The sequence below is a fragment of the Diabrotica virgifera genome, chromosome 7 (genome assembly GCF_917563875.1).
Source record: "Diabrotica virgifera virgifera chromosome 7, PGI_DIABVI_V3a".
In the NCBI taxonomy this organism is placed as follows: domain Eukaryota; kingdom Metazoa; phylum Arthropoda; class Insecta; order Coleoptera; family Chrysomelidae; genus Diabrotica; species Diabrotica virgifera.
The window spans coordinates 203,791,069-203,805,761 of record NC_065449.1 but is presented as its reverse complement, the minus strand read 5'-3'; the positions used below and the strand labels follow the sequence as shown (position 1 = coordinate 203,805,761).

The window sequence follows — 14,693 nt, the reverse complement described above, 5'->3', positions numbered from 1 at the left end:
TTTTTTTGGATCTGAAAAGAGCTTTTGAAACCATTGATAGAAACATTTTATTAGCTAAAATTGAACAATATGGAGTTTCCAGTAAGGTTTTAAGTTGGTTTGAAGATTATCTAAGCAATCGCAGGCAAAAAGTATGTTTTAATAATACAGTATCGACTGAGAAAGACATTTTGGTAGGGGTACCTCAAGGTAGTGTCCTTGGACCACTCCTCTTCATACTGTATATAAATGATATAGATTTGTTTTTGGATTGTGAATTTATCAATCTTTTTGCTGATGATACTTTGATAGCATGTAGTGATGTTAAGTTAGAGAATGCTGTAGAGAAGATGAACAGAACACTTGATCGAGTTAATAAATACCTCAACATGAATAAATTGAAACTAAATATTGATAAAACCAAAGCTGTTATTGTTACTACTAAATATAAGTATAGTTTAATAAATTTAAATCTGATTAATTTACACATTAACAATGAAGAGATCAAAATTGTAAAAACGGCAAAATATTTAGGTTTTCAGCTTGATAACGTGCTGTCATTTGATTGACATTTTGAGTATATAAGTAAAAAAATTTCAAAAAAATTGTACTTTTTCACCAGAATAGCTCAAAATCTGTCGACTGAGACTAAAGTAACTGTATATAATACAATAATACAGCCACACTTTGATTACTGTGCATCGATTGTATATTTATTCAGTCTTAATAAAATTAGTCAGTTACAAAAACTTCAAAATAGAGGGATGCGCATCATATTAAGAACTAGTAGAATAACGCCAATATTGATTATGCTAAAATCACTTGAATGGTTGTCAGTTCGTCAACGTTTGCATTACCTAACCATGGTTTTTGTGAATAAAATATTGAACTCGTTGGCTCCATCTTACTTTCAAAAATATGTTTCTTTTCAGAGAGATGTACATGATTATAATACAAGGGGTACAAATAATCTACATATTGTTGTGTTTAAAAATAGCTTTATGATGAATTCTTTAATTTGCAAAGGGTTTAGAGAATATAATGAACTACCTCTCGATTTAAGAACTTGTAGAAACATTAATACATTCAAGTACAGTTTAAAAAAATATATTATAGAGAATAAGATGTGTTGAATGTATTTGTGTTGCCTTGTATGTATACTTATTGTGCTTACATTAATCGCATTGGTATTTTATTCAAATGTTTGTGGCTTTCGATATTGACATTTTAATTAGTTTCAGTTTTTTACTTTTTAAATTTTAAATTATCAAATGTTTGTGGCTTTAGGTATTGACATTTTAAATTAGTTTTAGTTTTTTACTTTTTAAATTATGTTATGGACTATATCAATACTTGCATTGTTTTGACTATATGTACTTTAGCATGTTTATATTAGGTTATCCTATTTCAAATAAAGTATTATTATTATTATCTTCAGTTTAAACTGGATCTAAACAATCAAGCTCTTCAATGTCTTGTTCTTCCTAATGCATTTCTATAAGGTCATCAATAGTTAGCTCCCGATCGTGGGAATTCAACAGTTCTTCAACGTCATCACTATCAACAACTTCTTTAATCGCATTACTAATTTCATAAAAATAACAAACACCCACTCGCAGACAAAACTGTAGATAATAAATACCTAATATGTACAAAATAAATTCTAGTGATGTGCTGATTGCATGCGAAAAGTCCAAATATCTACATTGGATGAGCAATAATATGTGGGCGGTAATTATATTTCATCAGCAATCGAGCGATTGTGTGGCGCTCAAATGACTAGTTGACAAGATTTGAAAATCGCATAACTCTGGGTTCACGTAAGTCAGGGTAGCGTAAGTCGAGGTATTACTGTATACCTTTGCAGCTTCATTTTTTTACCAAGTGCAGCAAAGTTAGATCGATCCAGAGTTTTTTTTGTAACAGGTTGGATCCTCATGCCATACAGCTAAATCTACCAAAAAAATGGATGAGAGAACATTAAAGTTTTGTCACATCTTCCTAGCAGCCCATATCTTAATACAATAAAGAACATTTGGCACAAAATGAAACAATGCCTAAGAAATAACCCTCAGCATACTTTGCCACAACTAAATGCTAAATTGTGAGAAATATGGGATAATTTCTGAATTCTGCGAAGGCCTACTTGATACAATGCCTAATAGAATTCAGGCTGTTATTCAAACTAAGGGCAATATTAGGCCTTATTAACTTTTATTTCGTCGGTATACTGCGAAAACCAGGTAAATGACAAATTTTAAAATATTGAGTTAAGTATACCAAAATTCTCAGCTTTTTGCGCTCTACATACAGGTAAAACAAAGTAAATGATACGACTTACCATTCAGCAGATAATTTATGTGATAAACAAATAAGTTACACATAACCAACTTTTCATTTCAAGTAAAACAATATATCGCTACTTACTTTCACAAAATTAAAGTTCTGTTGCATGCAAAACCAAGTAAGTGCACATATATTATTTTGCCGGACAACAATATATTTCTACTGCTGTATACCCTCATTCAGTAAAAAGGTGATAAATGTCTTTAATACATTTTACATGTATATTTTATTAAAATTTCTTGTTCATATCGACTGGTAAAATCGATAGTATCGACTATGTTTCTTTTAATGGTCAAGAGGTACAGGTATGTGAGAAGTTTTTTTGTAAGACACTTTGTATATCAGCGTCGTTAAGGGGTCATATACGTTTCTCGGCTTCAAAAAATCGATTTTATTGTTTTTTGCTTATTTTAAAATACATCTCTTAGAAACATTTTAAGACCAGAACGAGTTCGATATTCGAATTATTGACGAAGTTACAGCTGCTTTAAACGTAACTAGTCGGGTCGCTCCGCAGGTCTTGCAAAACTTTAAATACGTTTTTCTCGAAATAGCATTCTTCATAACGGTGGGCATGATAACTGCTTAACCGTTCGTCCGATTAACTTCATTTTTGGCACACATATTCTAAATTAGATTCACTATCGTGCGACGAGAGATTTTTTGATTAAATTTAACCATTTTCGAATAGCAATAAAAAAATAGACAATTCTTTTGGTGAAAATTACGACTTTTTTTTTTAAATTTCGACCGTTTCCGTAATTAATTTTTTTTCTTAAATTCCTCTCGTCACACGAGAACTATGACTCTAAAAAATGATAACAAATAAACAATTTTTGTTTCAAATACAAATTACGAGCTGAATCATGCCCACCGTTGGACCTGAAAAAAAACACGTTCTACGCCACTGGACGCGGCCGCCATGTTTTTAATTATTTTTTTAACTTTTAACATATGTTTTATGCTCCTTAAGAGTCCACCTTTAAAATAAAAAAAATGAAATCAATTAGCCCAATAGTTTTCATACAATTTATTATTACATTTAGACTACTTTTTAAGCTCGAGAAACGTATATGACCCCTTAATGCAAGATGTTGTAAGAAACATTGATATTCTATGTTGTTATGCAGATACGGGCAAAAGAGGCAAGCTATACTGCCAAATAAAACAAGCAATGAAAACCGAAAAATTGTGAAGGCTCATATTGAGTCTTTTCCAACCATGGTCCCACATTATATTCGCCAAAGTTCGAAGCGTAGATATTTGGACAAAAATTTGAATATAAGGAAAATATATCAACTTTATGTAAATGATTAAGAATATTTTCCAACGACTATAATTTAAGCTTTTTTGTCCTAAATAAGATCAATATTTAGTTTGTAATACATAATATCTATTAGCCCTATCATATTATGATATGGCTAATCCAACTAAGAAACCGGATTTAGAAAACAGTTGCAGACTGTTTTCGTAAAACAGAAAAAAAAAAGAAGTATGGAATCTCGAAAAACGAAATTATAAGAAAAGCTCTCATCAACAACGGAATTTTGTTTTAATCACTTTCGATCTACAGGCTATACTACAAATTCCAGATTAACTGGACAATTCATATATTCTTCCCAAAAATTATGGGTCTACAATTTGTGTGTAAATGAAGCCGCATTACCAAATGTAGTTTACCGTTTTGACTGGTCAGAAATTAACGTTAGACGAGGAAGTTCTGAAATAGAAAGCATTATACTCAATTGCTTATCAAAATGTGTCCCAGAATATGTAAGCAAGTGAAGTGTATTTTCTTCTTATACCTGCGGAGGACAGTACCGTAACATAAATATTTAGAGTCGGGACATTCTTGTATGGAAGTTGACTCTATACATAGCAGCATCTAAACCGCTAGAAATCAAGTCTATCTATGGTATGCCAGATTACTTTTCTGTTTTTTCAAAATGCAAGGGAAACTAAAAATGTCAAGGTCAGCGATAAAAAAGTATGTATAGAACCATACAAGTGTAAAGATTTTAAATAGGTACTACGACTTTTATGATTTAAAAAAATTGTCACACACTCTAATTAAAAACTGAACAAAAGACCAAAACGGCGAAAAAATAATGTGGTTAAAGATAAAAAGATGAGATTCGTGAAAGAAGAGACAAACAGAATCCATTTCAATTATGACTTCGCCAATGAATATATATGAATATTTATGATAGAACTTCGCAAAATAGCATAGCAAACAACAGGGATTTGTTACAGCTATTTGATAAGGGAGTGATACTGGAGGAATATAACAGGTGGTATCGTATTTTACGATGCCAATGGCATCTTGTCAGATCCTGCTTTCAGTGACTAATCTGACGAGTAATACGCACAGTAATATTATTTTCTTGTATCTATAACACGTTCAAAATAAATTTGTTTTTTCTATAAAACTGCCTATCACTTATGTAAATAATATCCATATAACTACAAACAGCTCTGAATAAAATGTTCAGGGAAAACCAGTTAAATGTTATAATTATCGACTAATCCCTTAAAACATTGCTATTAACTAGTTAAAGCTTCATATTCCTTTCACAAAATTACAAAATATTATATTTGGTTTATTATATTGGTTATAAATGTGCTATTTTAAGGGTAACTGATTAATTTAGATTTACAGGTAAAACCAGGTAAGTGACCGCATCTCCATCTTAAATTTAGGTTTAATCAGCTAGCTATCTTAATTTTTTCAAACTAATGATAGAATATCATTTCTGATATATGCATCTTTCACTAGAATACCGAATATTAAACACAAGTTGTCCTCTTAATTCAAAATAAAACACTAAACTTTAAAAACGTTTTTTCTCGGTTTCGGTATTTCGGCATTTACCTGGTTTTCGCAGTATACCGACGATTTGTTCCAATATTTAGTTGTCACCATTTTTCGATTATTGTACAATTAATTAACTAGTAATCAACATAAAATATATTATTAATATGTTAAGTGCCATAGTGGTCCCTAGGGACTGATGTAGGAAGTTCCCCATACACCACGGAGGTCCCTAGGGACCACTGTGTATTGACGAAACTGCTATGAAGAAATTCCCTGGCTCAAGGGGCATTTTATCAATATTGTGTCTGGCGCTTAATGTGTTAAACCATAAAAATAATTCCATACATCATAAAAAATGTATTTAAATTTTAAAAAATTTAAATAGAAGAATTTCAGTAAATTTAAATTTTATTTACAAAATACCTGCTTGTACCAACACATTAGGGCTCCTATGTTCAGTTTACGATTAAACTATGTACACGAAACTAATATACAGTGGAACCTCGATTATCCGTCAGGGCACCGGACCAAGAGTATGACGGATAATCGAAAAGACAGTTAACAGAACATTAAAAAAATAAAAATTCGTAGTACATATAACTCTCAAATTGTATTTGTATGTTTTATTTTACAATATAAGAGGGATTTATGTTAGTACAGTGAATCAATTTTAAAAATCAAAAATGAATAACCATTTTCATTCTGGTGGGATATGTTGTATGCCATTAGAGTGAAAACTTAGTCTTTTGAATCAATTTTATTTAAAATATTCTGAAATCTTTGTTTGTTTTATTGTTACTTCACATTTTAATTTCTTACTAAAAGCACAGTATCATTTATCATTACCTATTTAAATTGAAGTTTAATCCAGAGCCCTGAATAAGAACAAAAATTATTTACATAAAAAAATGCAGTGGTCACATAACTACACGTGTACATTTCAACGAATTTTGTTTGGCTTATCGTAATGCTCAAACCATGGACGTATAAATAAAGATGGACTAGGCATGCTCTACTCTCTGCTCGCTTAAATTTGAAGCCGAACAGTTTATAGACGCGGAGAAAGAGACGAGGCGATAGACTGTGACACTTCCCTCTTTGTCAGTGGCGTACCTTCCAATAATTGAAAGGTATTTGAAACAACTTTTTTATTTGAATAAATGATGATTATTGGTCTTGGTATAGTTTTGGTTATTTATTCTTTATTTAAGTGCACACCTACATTGGATCCGATTTTCTCCGATCAGATCAGATCAGATCCGATCCGATCCGACAGGCGGTGCCTACATTGGATCCGTCTTTCTCCGATCAGATCAGATCCGATCATACCGGTTTTCCGGCGAGGGTGCCTACATTGGTTCAGTAATCTTCCGACCACCAACAATGAGTTCTGATGAAGATGTGTTAAGGAGATGATGAATTGAATATATTTAAACATGTTAGCTTGCAACCCCCCAACTTGCAACCAGTTTGCAACCAGTTTGAAACCAGTTTGCAACCAGTTTGCAACCAACTTGCAACCAGTTTGCAACCAACTTGCAACCAATTTGCAACCAATTTGCAACCAACTTGCAACTAAAATTGCAACTCAACTTGCAACCAATCGGAATGAAACCAAACACTTCTCGATGAGAATAGGAGAAGCTATTCCCGACGTCGGCTGATATCGGATCTGATCGGATCGGAGAAAAACGGATCCAATGTAGGCACTCCCATTTAATACTATGGGTTTATTTTTTATTCCGACGTCGGATCTGATCTGATCTGATCGGATCGGAGAAAAACGGATCTAATGTAGGCACCCCCATTTAATACTATGGGTTTATTTTCTATTCCGACGTCGGATCTGATCTGATCGGAGAAAATCGGATCCAATGTAGGTGCGGCCTAAGCTGAATATAGATAACCACATATCCAGCTGTTGATTCTTTACTGGGAACCTGCATATTATATTTCGTCGAATCGATATATTTATAGATAGTCCATTAAAATGTTACATTTTTAAGCCCTACCTTGCATTTGTTAGAGGAGTCAATTTTATTTCTTTAATGTGTAGGGGGGATCAGTAGAAGCTTAAGTTCAAGTTTTTGGAGTCGCCACCCTTGTCCCCCGGCCGCCATCTTGCAAATGGGGTGCAAAGGGGTTTCGCGCTATATCTCGTAAACTACCAACCCTACGGAAAATCTAATTTAACATAAAATGTAGCAAATTAAATTTTCTATAATTTTTTTTCTATTACTTTTTATCGTCAAGTGACCAACAAAAAAGATATAAACAAAAATATGTAAAAAAATTTTAACAAGTTTCCTTTTGGAGGTTAAAACTTTATTTCAGTTCATTTTAAAATAAAATAACATTATATACTACATTCGCTCTCGCGAGATTTTTTTTGACACTGACGTTAGTAATTTCTTTTTTGAAAAATTCAGTTGTCAGAAGTGACTGGAAATTACTACAAAACCAACGCACCTGCTCATATCCAATATTATTAATAGTAAACAGACATAAAAATAACATAAACCTTACGCCAATCAATATTTATTTATTTAAACCATTATAATGTATTGATAGCAAATGAGAAAATTATTTATTGTACAAAATAAAAATATTTTGTAGAAATAAACTTCACAAAATTTTATGAGATTAGTAGACACTCCCACTATTTCTAATAATTCTTCTTTTTTTAATGAAAGATTAAGTTGATTTGAGTTGATTTTAGCAGTTAATAGTGTGAGGTAGGAATTTTTGTGTTGTACGTTTCCTATTCCGAATGTCTCAAAAAAAATCTCGCGAGAGCGAATGTAGTTTAGCAATTTTGTAGAGGGTTTTTCAGCGAACAATTTCCACTATATAGTTGTTTAATTCTATTTATTTATATAGGTTTTACAGCGCTCCAACCTTGACCAGATTCTCGAATGATCATAGGGATACAATAAAAACAAAAGTTAGGCTTACTTTTCTATCTATATATATTTTTTATTCATACAATTTATTATGATTTTAACATTCCTATGCTATTGTTAATCTGTTTTTGACTTTCTACCACTATAAAACTTATAACCCTAATCATATATAGAAAAGGCCCAAGAAGTTATTTGAGGACAAATTCGCCGGTTTAGAAGAAGAATGACGCAACCGCAAAATTATTAAGAAGAGCAAAAAACGATTTTTGATATCAAAATCATAAAGTATGATCAAAATTAGCCATTCACCACACCGTGGTCAGGGTCTCGAGATATAAGCGTTTTTTGGAGTGTGCCGCTTGTCTATAAAGTAACATAACTTTTTCCTATTGTATATTTTGACTTAAAATTTTCCAAAATACTTCTTCTTGAATTATATTTTATTGTTGTGTTCGTTGAAATTAAAAACTAAAAAGTATGTCACTCAACTTTTTTAAGTAAACATGAAACTAACGAAATATGATGACAAAATGTTTAAAAATTAACAACTCCTTTTTTAATCTGCTTAAACATTTTGGACAAATTTCATTGTTATCTACATACTTCAAAGATGACACAGTAAAATTTTCAAAAGGAAATATTATCAGCGAGCAAAGATACAGCGAGGTAAATTTGAAAAATCATCAAAATTGATTTTTGGCATTTTTGTATAAAATTTCATTTTTGAACATGTTCCACCAACTCTAGATAAAGCGACCTCGAAAACATAAAAATAGACCAAAATTGGTCATTCACCTTAAATTTGATTTTAGTGGTCGACATAACGGTTGATGCCGCTCGCCTAAATATATAGATAGAAAAGTATTGTTTTTATTGCATTCCAATGAGAATTCGAGAATCTGGTCAAGTTTGGAGCGCTGTAAAACCTAGATAATAAATAAAATTAAACAACTTTATAGTGAAAATTGTTCATTTAAAAATCCTCTACAAAATCACTATGATGTTATTTTATTGTGAAATGAACGCAAAAAAAAGTTATAACCTCCAAAAGGAAACTTCTTACAAACTAATCTCTTATTTTTGTTTATAACTTTTTTGTTGGTCACTTGACGATAAAAAGTAATAGATATGAAATTGTAGAAAATTTAATTTGCTACATTTTATATGTAATTAAATTTTCTGTAGGATTGGTAGTTTAGAAGACACAGCGCGAAAGCCCTTTGCACCCCTTTTTCCAATATGGCGGCCGGGGGACAAGGGTGGCGACCCCAAAAACTTGAACTTAAGCTTCTACTGAACCCCCTACACATTAAAAAAATAAAATTGACTCCTAAGAAATGCAACCCTAAATGTAACATTTCAATGGAGTAAGAAACTATATTGTAGATTAGAATAAATAAATAAATGAATAAATGTATTTATAATTACTACAAAATCTACTTTATTTCACAAAATTAAGTTTTATTTATTTTATTTCAATTCAAGGATTAAGTAATATCATATCCCTGTGCTACGCCAATGGATGTTGTTTATAATACAATATTTGATAATATACTTAGGAATGAAATGTCAGTTCTGGATGTAAATATGCAGTTTTTCTGCATACAACACAGTTACGCACCATGATTAGGACACTTAACGATTACGATTGTTCAATTCAAAGTCAAAATACGCTAACAAATTCACTTAAATGTCACAAATAAGGAAATTCTGAAATTATCAACACAAACGTAAACAAAGACGACTCCATGTTCCTTATTCTTGAAAGCGCGATGATTGGTTGATATTACCAATGGTGCCAAGTTTCACAAATAGTTTCATTTAATAATTAAAAAATTAATGTTTTTATTTTAATTCCTTGGTTGCGAAATAAGTATATTTAGAAATGGTTTCTAGTAACTAAGTAATATATTTTGATTTATAAATTAAAAGTAAATTATACTAAAAATTGAAAATTATTTTGAATATTTACTTGAAAACAAAATTATATGACAACGTCAAATTAAGGATTTGTGCCTATGACTGTGACAATCTCCTGACTTCAAGCAAAGATGTAAATAAACCGGTCCATCTTTATTTATACGTCCATTGCTCAAACAGAATGAATTGATGACTAAATTTTTACTTATGTAGTCAATATAACTTATGTATGGACCCTGACGGTTAACAGAAGTGACAGATAATCGAGGTTCCACTGTAACATCTTCTGTTTAAATTTATTTGTTTTTCAACATGATTTTCTGAACATTAATTATTATTAAAGTATTTGCAACTACCTGTACAGTATATAACATATGAGATCCCAAGTGCCAAGGTGTAATGTACTGTTCCAATAATATTTTAGGCTTATCAAACTCTGAAATACACTGCAACCGTTCTTCCAGTCGCTTCAACTTTAGACAGGGAAACATTAGGGCTTCGCTTCAAAGCGGGGCAACACTGGTAGTATTAAATTGCCAAATGAAGAATCTTGAGTAATAAAATACCCAGTTGATTGAGCATTCGCAGTTTGTAAAGCTGTTCTTTGAAGCGAATTGATAGAATGTCCGTCTGATGTTTGAGTTGTTGATCCTAAAACTGGGAGTGCTGTGGAGCTTAAAGTAGAGGCTACACCTTGTTTGAGGAGTAACTGTTTCTTTATCTGTAATTCTTCTAAAATTTTCCGATTTGCAAGTTCTAAAATAGAAATATAAAATTATATTGTGAATAAATATGGTGTGATAATCTTACCTCTTTGAGCGTTAGGCTGTGGAAAAGCCATCAAAACTCAATAATATGCTCTTGAAATGTAAACATGCGCCTTCCTCGGCCATAAAAATGAATGGTATTTTTTATTTTAATAGCAAATAAAGTGACACACTTCTACAAATTGACATTGACACTAATTGACAGCAAGAAACGCAATGAATCGATTCTTATAATCGATGATTCGACCAAAAAGAATACGCTTGGTACAATATAAATCCCGATGTACGTCATCATCTACGTCAGATATCTAAGTTAACATTGTTGCCAAATTACAAAAATTTCCTGAATTCATTTTAAATTAATTAGCTCTTAGTTACTCCACGTCCTGTCGCCAGTGGGGGTACAACGGCCTCCTTAATTCAGATGCACTTACCCAAGTTTTAGAATAGAAGTTATACTTCTTTACGATCGAGAGTGAAATTTGACTACATACAGACAGTATGTAGTTCGTTGCTAATCTTTCAAGATATGTATGTATCAGCGCTGTCAGCGCAAATAAGTCATTAAAAAATATATTAGTGTTTTTAGTAAATGTATTATTTATTATAGTTTATGTGTCTTTGGATTTGTCTTCCTCGGGAATAAGATATTTTATAATAATAGTAAGTATATTTAAAGTATTTTTGTATACTTCACTTGGTCTATTTAATTTGTCAGTATGTATGAGAAATCTTGTAACCTGTCAAAGCGAAGGGAATATAGCTCAGTGGGAGAGCGTGTGACCGGAGATCGAGAGGTTCCGGGTTCAAATCCCGGACGATTCATATTCTTTTTTTTTATTTTTGGTATCGTTTTGCTAAAAAAAAGAATGTGTATGTACTTGAGAGAATGATTTAAGCTGAAAGAATCACCCAAAAAATACAAAAAAATGTTTTGTTTTGCGAAAAATCGCTGTTATGTAATTCCTCAAGTTCTTTGTTTATAACAATCTTATCGACATCCGGATCAACTGTTACCCAAAAAATTCGTGTTCTACGGGTCAAAATACATAAAAAAAACTTTGGTAAGTCCATCTGAATTAAGGAGGAAGTTGTACCCCCCTTGGTGACAGGACTACTATATTATTGCCTTGCCAATCCTCTCAAGGTATTCTCCAAATGATTAGAGTCTTTTTATATTATTTGCATTTCACCCACGCTCCTCCATCGGGATCAGAGTCCTTGTCTATGCAGCCTTCTGCTCGCTTAGCTACTCTTCCTGCCACTTAGTGATGGTTACTATTTTGTCTTGCCGTGTGTTTTGGCTCTCTTTTTACCTGCAGGTACACTTCGCGTCAAAAAAAACTGGTACACTTTTTTTTCCCAATGTAAACCTGTGTTCAGACTGGACACAATGGCTCGTGAATCACGGCGTTGTTGCCAGCACAGATAATGGAATTGCACTAAATCTAAATACAAAAAATAACGTTCAAAAATCATGGTGGTGAATCGTAAAACGGGCCATAGGTAACTCAATGTAAAATTCTAAACTGTTAAATTCCTGCTTCCCTAATCATTTTACAACAAAAATCATGAGAAGCTATTTGTATGGGATTAAAATCTGTATTAAAAACAAAAGCTAAAATTGTTCTTCTTCTTGTTCTTCTTCCTTTATTGGGAGCTAAAATTGTTCTAGGATTTAAACACATTCCAACACTTTGAAAAATACCTACATTTGCCACAGTAGGCATGTGTGTAAATGTTAGGCCCACGTTATTATTTACCTTATTGTTCGCACACTATTGACTGAATAAAACATCTTTATTATTATTACTTTCTCCTCAACTGAGGCTATCTTATCAATTTTATTATTATTTTAAACAAGAAATGATAAAATAAAAATTTTGACAGTTCAAATTGTCAATATTAATAATAACTTCACTGTGACGGAACGCAACCGATACACATTATGGTAATGTGTGTGGCCTAACTTTGACGTATTTCTGTGAAAAATTCTTATTATATTTCTCATGATTCGAAAAAAAAATGAATACATTTAATAAAACACATTGAACATTTTGACAGGCGACATTTTCCTCCTATGTGCTTAATATTTCAGCAGTTTCGAATTTTATTGTAATACATAATATTTAAGTTTCACAAGTGTTTACTGTAAAAGCTTTTCATTTTGTATTAATTTCAAATTTTAATTTTTCCAGTGTGTTTTATTTATTAGTATCCCACAACTCTACGAGAAACCCTTCACATTTCTCGATTTTAAATTAAACATAATAATTTAATGTCATGTCTAGAGTTATTATGTGTCATTCATATCATATCTGTCATAAATTATATTAGAACACGAATTAATTTATGGGTACTTAATTGAGATGATGGAACATTACAAAATTAATAAGAGAATTTTTTAGGATGCATGTTTAAATAAATGTGACTGACTAATCGAGAATGCTCGATGTTGTTTTAATTTTTAGTAAACCTACTAAAAACTTGCGGTCTGCCGCACAGCCCTTCTTTTACCTGGTTTTTTATAATATTTTAGTTGAACTGGCAACGTTGCCTAGAAATAAGAATGACATATGTGACAAGACCAATTTACACAACTAGAAAAACACGATTTTCGGTTATAAGACTTGTACCAGTTTTTTTTGACGCGAAGTGTACATGGATGGTACCCGCAGGAGCCTGCTCTCTTCTAGTTATTCACCCACAATATCTCTTTAGTATGTTATAAATTAAGTTACCCCTATGCAATGTTATCTATTGATATACTTTCTTGATGCAGTCTTTTTGGTAATAAACCTAATATTTTTCATTTTTTAAAAACATTTTTCATCGAATATACTTACACTACCAGCACAAAATTCCGCCATCTAAAATTTTTGTTTAATTAAGTTTAACAATTTATAACTTCATTATTTTTTGTACTCCGATTTTCAAGATCTTTGCATCAGTTTGTAGGTACTACATGACATGTTTTCATGTCGTTTGTTATTATTCCAGTAACAATTTTTTTTTGCTTAGATGGCATTATACGAGGGTGAATGGAAGTGTTGTATTTTCTCCTAACTTTAAAAAAATCTGTGGAAAAATTGGGGGGCTGATTTTGTTACATACTATTTTTGTATTATCCTGTATTATCCTAAAATTTTGTTTTTTGAATTATCCGAATCCCTTGTCTTTTAAATGCTGTAAATAAAAACACTGCTTTGAATGTTTACTTAAATAAAAATATCAAACGCACTAAAATTAACAACTTCTTCTTCTTCTTCTTCTTCTTCTGGCATTATAACCCTGGATGGGTCTTTGCCTGTCTGGCTATGTCCTTCCATTCAGATCTCTCTTGGGGCCCTTCTTCTCCATTATCTTATATTCATGGTTTTCAGATCGTCTTCCACGTCATCCAACCATCTCGTCCTGGGCCTTCCTTTTTTCCGCCTTCCTACCGGCTTCCACTGTAACATCTTCTTTGTAGTTTTCGTGTCTTGTTGTCGCTGAACATGTCCCAGCCATGACAGTCTTTGACTTTTCACAAATCTTACAATGTCATGACTAGGGAGCGGATATATATGCGATCAATTTTGATGAAATATGCGCATATATATGCAGTAAAAAATTACGAAATATGCTCAATATATGCACAAAAATTCAAAAAATGCGCATTTCGAGAAACCACAAATATTCTATTCTAGGGGGTTCTTTTATAGGGGGGGCGGCAATCTTATTTATTATTTTTCAAATAAAATCATTATTTTTTATATATGCAATTTATTCACATTTTTTACAAAAACTGATACCAATAGTTACCTATTTAAATAATCACTACAATGTGTCTCCCAAATTTTCTACGAGGAAACATTTTCTTTGATCAGATAAATTATTTTCATAACTTGAAAAACTCCTTTCAACATCAACAAAAGTAATTGGGGCGTATTTAAAATAACTTGTTAAAGCCGAAAATTCTGC

At 31.8% G+C, this 14,693-nt stretch overlaps 2 protein-coding genes across 2 annotated transcripts in view; both read right to left on the bottom strand.

Annotated features, from left to right (window-relative positions):
* LOC114326555 (rRNA N6-adenosine-methyltransferase METTL5) overlaps nucleotides 1–10,935 on the bottom strand; it is a 38,040-nt gene extending 27,105 nt beyond the window's left edge. The window contains exons 1-2 of the mRNA XM_028274947.2: nucleotides 10,774–10,935; nucleotides 10,320–10,719 (exon numbers count right to left, since the gene is read on the bottom strand). Of these exons, the coding sequence (XP_028130748.2) occupies nucleotides 10,320–10,454 (135 nt within the window). The 5' untranslated portion in view covers nucleotides 10,455–10,719; nucleotides 10,774–10,935. The remainder of the gene's footprint in view (nucleotides 1–10,319; nucleotides 10,720–10,773) is intronic.
* LOC126888701 (SOSS complex subunit C homolog B) lies at nucleotides 10,454–10,804 on the bottom strand. Its single transcript, XM_050657077.1, has 2 exons — nucleotides 10,774–10,804; nucleotides 10,454–10,719 (listed from the first exon to the last, which is right to left on the bottom strand). The coding sequence occupies exons 1-2, from the start codon at nucleotides 10,802–10,804 to the stop codon at nucleotides 10,454–10,456; spliced, it is 297 nt and encodes a 98-aa protein (XP_050513034.1).
* Nucleotides 10,936–14,693: the final 3,758 nt, after the last annotated feature.

Excerpts from the sequence above, each read along its gene's own strand:
- LOC126888701 (XM_050657077.1), bottom strand. The coding sequence starts at position 10,804 with ATGGCTTTTCCACAGCCTAACGCTCAAAGAG. Across the intron at positions 10,720-10,773 it reads ACAGCCTAACGCTCAAAGAG|AACTTGCAAATCGGAAAATT; the intron begins GTAAGATTATCA and ends TTTCTATTTTAG.